Source organism: Physeter macrocephalus, chromosome 4 (genome assembly GCF_002837175.3).
Source record: "Physeter macrocephalus isolate SW-GA chromosome 4, ASM283717v5, whole genome shotgun sequence".
Classification (NCBI taxonomy): Eukaryota; Metazoa; Chordata; class Mammalia; order Artiodactyla; family Physeteridae; genus Physeter; species Physeter macrocephalus.
In genome coordinates this window covers 72,794,249-72,802,601 of record NC_041217.1, presented here as the reverse complement: position 1 = coordinate 72,802,601, position 8,353 = coordinate 72,794,249, and the positions used below count along the sequence as shown (strand labels likewise).

At 56.1% G+C, this 8,353-nt stretch overlaps 1 protein-coding gene across 2 annotated transcripts; it reads right to left on the bottom strand.

The window, feature by feature from the left end:
* Positions 1–2,940: 2,940 nt before the first annotated feature.
* EFNA3 (ephrin A3) lies at positions 2,941–6,329 on the bottom strand. Of its 2 annotated transcripts, XM_055083948.1 has the most exons (5): positions 5,720–6,329; positions 5,084–5,397; positions 4,548–4,613; positions 4,282–4,359; positions 2,941–4,069 (listed from the first exon to the last, which is right to left on the bottom strand). In XM_055083948.1, the coding sequence occupies exons 1-5, from the start codon at positions 5,881–5,883 to the stop codon at positions 3,939–3,941; spliced, it is 753 nt and encodes a 250-aa protein (XP_054939923.1). In that variant the 5' UTR covers positions 5,884–6,329; the 3' UTR covers positions 2,941–3,938. The 2 variants fall into 2 exon arrangements, with proteins under 2 accessions (XP_054939923.1, XP_054939924.1); XM_055083949.1 differs by lacking the exon at positions 4,282–4,359.
* Positions 6,330–8,353: the final 2,024 nt, after the last annotated feature.

The following is an 8,353-nucleotide window of genomic DNA, read 5'->3' as shown; positions in this document are numbered from 1 at the left end:
CCTGAGTTCCAGTCCTGGGTCTTCCATGGACATCTAAGTGACTGCGGGAAGGTCACTTGCTCTCTCTGAGCCTCGGTTTTCACATATGTAAAATGTGGGGTTTGGACTGGCTCCCCCAATCCAGAGCTGAAGTCCTTTGATGTCTTTCTCCAAAAACTCTGAGTGACTCTGATGGAGGGGATGACAGGAGGCAATCAGAATTTGTGGGAAAGGGTTCCAGGTGGTGGTGCAGGGTCCAATGGTCAGAATACAGTGACAGACAGACCCATTTTGAATGTCAGCCTTGAGGGACATAGCCTCTTAGACCCTCAAGTTTTCCTATCTGTGCTATTGGGGTAGTAAGGCTTCCAAGGGCACAATGCACACAATGCATGTAAAGCACTGGGCACAGTGCCTGGCACGTAGTAGGCGCTCAGTGAATGGAAGCTGGCTTGGTCTAGTTCCTGCTCCCAAATGCCTGGCCTTCTTGCAGCCTTCCCATTCTTGGATTTTTGAACCCACTAGATCCTCCCCATCCCAGCTGGCCAGCTCCTGCCCCACGTAGCCCTGGGGTTGGAGGGAGCCTGCAGCCTGGGCTCCTTTATGGGACAAGCCCACACTCCTCAGCCTTCAAGGCCCTCAAGACTGCCTAGTAGGACCCCAGCTATGTGTACCTCCTCCTCCTATGTCCCCAGGCTAGAGTGTGATTTTTTTTCCCCCATGTTCCTATAGCTTCCTGGCATTTACCCATGTTACACCTGGTTATGTTGCCATATGTGTGTGTGTCACTGATTCCTCGTCACGTATCAACACATGCGAAATTATGAGCTTATCTGAGGCTAGAGACTGTCTTCTTTGTATCCCCAGTACCCAGGTTAGGGCCTGGCACTCAGCAGGTGCTCAATAAATGTCGATTGAATCCATGAATGACTAGATCTATGAGCCTACCTTTTCAAGTCTTGTCTCCACGTAGGGAGCCTCAGACTAGTGCACTGGCTGCCCCTGATGCTTTCCTCACCTGCCCTCCCACCCCCACGCCTCCCAGCTCTGCCAGTGGGAAACCTACCCACTCTCCACGGTCCAGTCGGAATTCCGTTTCCCATGTTTTATGAGTACAGAGGGGGAGAAGACACAGTCCCTGCTGCTCAGAGACTCACAATGCAGCTGGCAAGAGCCACAGGGCACACAGGAGGGGCACTTACCCAGGACCCAGCCTGCCCACACAGTGCCCTGGTTGGGCTGGAGTCACCGCTTGGCAATGAGGAAAAAGGCACCCCCTCCCTGGGCCAGGGAGCTTGGCTGGGCAAGGGAAGCCTGGATAGATTTTGGCCCCTATCAGCAACCCCTCACCGCTCTCCTGAAGTGCCCACCTGTACAACCCTGACCTCACTGGGCTTAGGTGGGGCTGTGACTTTTGACGGCTTCAGCCACTGTCCTGTCTTTTGCCTTCTGTCCCCTCACTCTCCTGATGGATGTAGGGTGCTGTAGTTATGTGCGGCTCCAGCACCAGCAAACTCTCAGCCTTTTGGCCATAATGGTTTTATTTATTTTATTTTATTTTTTTGCTGTACGCGGGCCTCTCACTGTTGTGGCATCTCCCATTGCGGAGCACAGGCTCCGGACACGCAGGCTAAGCGGCCATGGCTCACGGGCCCAGCCGCTCCGCGGCATGTGGGATCCTCCCAGACCGGGGCACGAGCCCGTGTCCCCTGCATCGGCAGGCGGACTCTCAACCACTGCGCCACCAGGGAAGCCCGGCCATAATGTTTTAAATGAAAAAAATAAAATTACAAAGGATTATAAAGGAAACCAATTATACTGAAACACAGTTATCAAAACATTTACATTTTTTGGTATAGTAATATATATGCTTCTTTATTAACACATTAAAAACAAGATCTAACAACTACGGTTATTTCAAAGAAGTGACGAGAGTAAATGATATTTTGAGATATCTTCAAAAACTATAACGCAGTCTGAACACATCTGTGTCTGTTACAAAGTCATGGGCGCCCTTAAAACTACTGTGGCTATTTTTTTTTAAAGCTTCTTTGTTTTACCTTCACATTTTTAAAAAATTTATTTATTTATTTATTTAGTTTTGGCTGCGTTGGGTCTTCGTTGCTGCACGCGGGCTTTCTCTAGTTGCGGTGAGCGGGGGCTACTCTTTGTTGCGGTGCGCAGGCGTCTCATCGCGGTGGCTTCTCTTGTTGAAGAGCACCGGCTCTAGGCATGTGAGCTTCAGTAGTTGTGGTGCGTGGGCTCAGTAGTTGTGGCTTGTAGGCTCAGTAGTTGTGGCTCACGGGCTCTAGAGCGCAGGCTCAGTAGTTGTGGCGCATGGGCTTAGTTGCTCCGCGGCATGTGGGATCTTCTTAGTTGCTCCGCGGCATGTGGAATCTTCCCCGACCAGGGCTCAAACCCGTGTCCCCTGCGTTGGCAGGTGAATTCTTAACCACTGCGCCACCAGGGAAGCCCACTACTGTGGCTTATTGCCCAAGTACATAGGAGAATGTTAAATTTCAGTTACAGGCGAATGAAAATAAAGATATAATTTTTTCCTATCTAGGTTCACACCCCCCTGAAATCCATAGACCCCAGTCAAGAACTTCTGGTTACAGAATGGAATGGGAAGAGAAGGAGAAAACCATCACTGATTGAGCCTTATACTCCCTCTACCATTTAATCTTTACACCAACCCTGTGAGAGGTGTATTATAACCTAAATTTTCTGATGAGATACTTGAGGCTCAGAGAGGTTGCCATGCCCTGGTCGGAAACCCTTGTTGCTCCCTCCACTCAGAGCTGCCTCCTTAGGGGAGATGAGCCACAGAACAAGGTGTTCAGTTGACCCTTTGGCCCTAGAGTCCTGTCCCCTCCCCAGGCCCTGTGACCTGTGGGGTTTATTTAACCAGTGTACAGAAGAGTGATGGCCCCTGGAAATCACACACACTCAGTTATTTTCATCTCCAGTTTATTTTTTTAGACTAAGAGCAGAGTATGAAAGTCACAGCCAAAGCACTTGAAAAAGGCCCAGGAGAATGGGTGGGGACCACAGAGGATGGGCAGGGCAAGGTCCTGGGAGCTGGGTCCCCCGCTCAGGGCTGGAGGGGAGGGGGCGTTGTTGTCTCACGGTCTCCAAAAGTGTCTGTGCGTTGCATAGGTCCTGTCTTCACAGAAGACAAAAGAGGGGCCAGGTGGTCCCCCAGTGGGGGGCCTAGCCTGGTGGGGAAGGGGTCTGAAGCTGGAAGGGGATGTCAAGGAAGGTCAGGGAGTTAAGGAGGGGGAGGGACTCTGTCCATCTGTACATTATATATAGAGATATAGAGTCTGTACATGAATGCCTGGCACCCCAATGCCCACCCCTTGTCACCCTTGTCCACTGCCGGCCCCCCCAGGGGTGTCTACTTGTAAACTTGGATTCAATCCAAACCATAATCCTGGGAGTGGGAGTAGGGGGAGGAGGACGTGCTTATTGCTGTAAACAGGGGAAGGGGGCAGCAGGCGGTGCCACCCCCTTGCCCATCCAGTCCCCTCCCCATGTTCTGTCCCTGGAAGAGAGTGATTGGGGGTGTCTCCCACACTTCGATTTGCTCTCTCTGGGGCACATTTGTCTCTCTCGGGGGGCACAAGGGGGGAGGGCACCAGGGGTCAGAGAAAGGTACCAGGGGGCAGGGAGTCCTGAGCACTGCCCCTTATAGCCCCCCGGGTTTGGTACCAAACATTACCAGAGCCACAAGGCCACTTGGAACCCTTGGCTGTCCCTGCGCTTGGTCCACTACAGTGTCCTACTTGGTGGGGAGGGGGCAGAAGGGGTGGGCACAGATGTATGGTGCAGACCCCACTTCCAGCCATCGGAGGAGGGGTCTAGGCCCCAAGGTTAGGCTTCCCTTGGAGAGGCCAAAGGCTCCCTGCTCTGTGCCAGCCCCACTCCATCTCTCTCCGCCAAGGGAGGGGGCAGAGCTAGGAGGCCAAGAGTGTCATAAGGAAGAAGGCGATGCCCACCGCCAGGGGCAGGTGTTCCTGCTTGGGGCTGGTCCCGCTGATGCTCTTCTCAAGCTTGGGCACCTGGGGGTTCTCTCCCTCAAAGTCTTCTGTGGATAGATGAATAGACAGACTGGTGAGAGCTGTGCTGCGTGCTGGGGCGGGGCACGCGGCAGCGGCAGCAGCAGTGGAGCGGGGGACGTGACCACCCACGGGGATGGTAAAGATCGGTGACCCCGGGGAAGACATGCAAGATGAGCAGGCACCGGGGAGGGGGCTGCGGTTCCAGCAGTGGCCACCAGAGGGCGCTGCGCAGACTCACCCAGCACGTTGATCTTCACATTGGGGCCCATGGTGAACTGGGGGAGAGTGGGGACCGGCTTCTCCCCGGAGTGCGATGCTGCGGGGGGTGGGGTGCAGGGGGGGAGAGAGGAGGGGATAGTCAGGGCCAGGATCCCCTCTCCCTGTTACAGCTGAGGAGCGAGTCCCCCTCGCCTGTGCCCTCCACCCCCACCCCCAGGAAGCCAGGGGAGCCCCAAAGCAGGGGAGCCGAGGATGGGGTCGCGGCTGGGAGCCTATTATACTCACTGGAGGCGCAGCAGACGAACACCTTCATCCTCAGACACTTCCAGTGCAGATTGTGGGTGGGCGTGGCTGGGGAGGAGACTGGGCCTGAGTCACTTTCTCCAGATTTACACCCCGTGCCCTCCTCGCTCAGAAACTCTCCTTCTCACCCCCTCCAAACTGCCCCTCTTGGGCAGTGTCCTTCAGTAACTCCTCCACCCTTTGCGCCTTGGTCGTGGTGGCTTTGCTGTCAGCCCTAGAAGCCCCTTGGGTCCCATCCCTCAAGAAACGATTACCCCTGAGGTCCCGGCCCCGGAGTGGCCCTCACAGAAACAGTGACTCTGCGACCCAAAGTTCGGAGTGCCACTAAACCTCTTTCTTAGCCTCAAGACTCTGAGCTGGAACTCTGAGGTGCCCAGCCCCCACGCCTCATCCCGAGGTATCACTCCAAGCGATGGAGACCTAGTGCCTTGCAGCGTTGCCCCGCCCCCGGCCCCTCGGGACTCCACCCCCTGGCACTCTTAGGTCCCGCCCTGGCCCGCAGCCTGGCCGTCACTTACAGATGTAGTAGTACTCGTGGCCCGCGTGGAACTCGTAGCCCAGAGAGAAGGCGCTGTAGCGCTGGAACTTCTCCGAGAACTTGATGGGGCTGTGGGGAGCGTGCGGTCGGTTGCACTCCCAGCGCTTGAAGCCTTGGGTGGCGTTGCAGGTGCGGTAGCCTGCCCGGCTCACCATATACAGCACGTACTGCTCCGCCCCGCCTCCGGGCCCTGGCCCCGCCCCCGGGCCCACCCCTGAGCTGTTGTAGTGCGGGCAGTAAATATCCAAATAATCGTTCACATTCACCTGCACCGTGTAGCCCTCTCGCCGCAGGCTGTGGGGAGAGGAAGCGGGTCAGAGAGAACAAACCCAAAGCCAACCCACTTTCCACCTCACCGCTCCGTAGACCTTCCCCAGGGTCCTCGGAGCCTCCCGGCTTTTCTTCGGAGCTTCCTCTCTTCTCAGTCCCTGTCTCTGTTCCCAGGGCCCTAGTGCCGCCAGTCCCCCCACTATCCTTCCAGGCCCACTCCTTGTTCTGCCATTCTCACGGTGGCCACCAGAGGGTAGCAAAGGCGCAGGGAAGCCCTGCCGGCCTCCGAAGGAAAAGAGGCGGGGGAGAAGGGTGGAGGGAAGAAGGGAACGTATGCTTCGGTTACCACAGAAACGGCGCAGGCCTCTGCGACTCCCAGACCCAGGCCCGGATTTCCTCTGTCCATCCCCCATAATTCACTAGTGGGGAGGAAGGATAGAAGGAATGGAAGTGTGAAAGTGGGAGGGATCCTTTCGAGGGATGCGCCCTCTCCATCGCCTCTCCCAGCATGCTTTCCTGCTGCTGCCAGTCCGCCCCCAAAGGCGAGTCGGACAGGACCTGCCCTCACAGACGCATGTATGGAGGCTTCATGCATATACATGCACAAGTTCTATGGCACACACACAAATATGTTCACCGCCCACTCATAGGCGGCATACACATAGAAAAACTAGGTGATATGTGTGCTGGACTGGCATGCCAGTATTGGTTGACCCCAGCAATCTCAAGCTCTCTTCCTGCTCTTCCCATACACACACACACACTGGCACATGCTCTCTCTACACTATGACTGGCCTCTGTACATTGAGTCCCACTGACCTGAACCCTGAGACCACAGACAATCAGGTCCCCAATAACGTGACACAATAGACCAGGGAGCTAAGGGACTCAACACCAAGGCTCCATGTGGTGTCATGTTAACCAGCCAAAACTTCTGTCTCTATACACCTCCCTCCTCAACCTGGACGCCAACGCCCCAGGTGATGATGATGCTGTGAAGAGTAGTGGGTATAGTGCCCAGACAAGATGGCTGTGCCTCTTACTTCCCTGATCCTTCTATGAGCAGAGAAGCAGATGCTGGGTCCCTTGTAATCCCCACTTGCCTTGCTAGTTACCATCAAAGTGTTGGTGTCACTGTTCTCCATGGTGGTACTGAGTGGTGTGGGGATGGGAGAAACATCTGAATGGAGAAAGAAACTCAGAGAAGTAGACAAGAGTTTCCCCTAATTTCCTTAGCATAAGAATGCACACATGGGCTTCCCTGGTGGCGGCAGTGGTTGAGAATCCGACTGCCGATGCAGGGGACACGGGTTCGTGCCCCGGTCCGGGAGGATCCCACATGCCCTGGAGCGGCTAGGCGCATGAGCCATGGCCGCTGAGCCTGCGCGTCTGGAGCCTGTGCTCCGCAACGGGAGAGGCCACAACAGTGAGAGGCCCGTGTACCGCAAAAAAAAAAAAAAAAAAAAAAAAAGAATGCACACATCTTGGCAGTGAGAGGGGAGTGTGGTGGACACAGGAAGGCATGGGGTACTTGGCAAAATATCAAACCACTGGGGTCCCTGGTCCCTGGAACTCCCTGAGGGGAGAGACTCTCTCCCCATTTCGCCAGGCACGTCCCAGTTCCACAAACAGTAATTGGATCCATTAGGGAAACGAGCTTGGAGGCCTTTGGATGGCATGGGGCCTTGAGGGGCCCTCCTCACCTCACCCTACTTCCTTGGCCTTGCCTGTGCCACCAGCCCCGCCCCCGACACTCCCTTCCAAGCCTAGCAGTAAGGCAGATAGGTAAGAGCTGGTGCTTGAGCACCCCAGTAAGAATGGGCACAGCCTCCCTGAATCATCAGGAATGCCACCAGCCCCACTCGGTTCCCATGGGAGTGATGGGTCACTCTGGCCCCTCCTTGGCCCTGGCACTCAGGTGGGCAGGAGTCTCTGCCTGGGGCACTGGGAGCAGGAAAACGGGTTAGACCAGGCCTATAGCTCCCAGCCACCACCCCAAGTTTGCCTCTCTATCCCCAAGCCCAAAGTCTACTGTTTTCTCCACAGGCTTTGAGGAGGGGGCCACCAGTGCCAGGCCTGGAGCAGCTGCACAAGCACACTGGGGCCTCTGTCCTTGAGCTTCGCCCGGGTTTCCAGCCCTCCTCTGAAGTAGCGCCTCCCTAGGGCACTGCCCAGTTCCTCCACAACACACCCTGCTCTAGCAGAGAGGAAGCCAAAGCCAGAGCTATCCCTACAGGTACCTCAGTTTCCTCAACGCAGAGGGGAGTAGCCTTATACAAAGGTTGCTGGGCGACCACCACTGAAGAGAAGCCACCTCTTTCCCATCCCTGGGCTGAGTGGAACAGCCCCTGAAATGCACCTCCCCCCTCCCAAGCTGGGCATGTGGGAGAAAGAACTGCTTGTGGAATGACTGTGCCCAGTTGGTAGCTGGTGGACAGGGGGCAAAGGGCTGGGTGACAGGAATCCCCAGCCACACCTCCTGGGAGACCTGAGGTGTCTGCTTGGCTTGGGCGCTTTAATTGAATGTGTCATCCTCCCAGCCTTGGCACTGAAGAGGGAGGTGCCACTAGGCCCCGGCTTAGCGCCACAGCTCACCCCCCTCCAGGGCCGCACCTCTCTAACCTAGAGCCACACCCCACCCCCGCCCCACGGGAGAAGAGGATAGGCTGGGATCTGGGGGCTGGGTCGTGCCTGCCCCTTCAAACAGTTCTCTAGTCTTCCTACTTCATCCCCTCCTAGCCTCCCACTTCTCCTCCAGAAAGGCGTGTCAACACACCACATCTGGAGGGGGTGCCCCCTCACCCTGTTATTTCATTTCTCCCGGCTCTCGCCGCCCCCGGTGCGCATTCCGACCCCTCACTTTCACTCCTTCAGTGCCCTACCTGCTCGAGCCTGGTGGGGTGGGCGGTGGGGGAGCGGGGAAGGAGCAAACCTCTCCCCCTGGGGCAATTAGGGGCAGGAAAACAGGGTGTCTAACAGA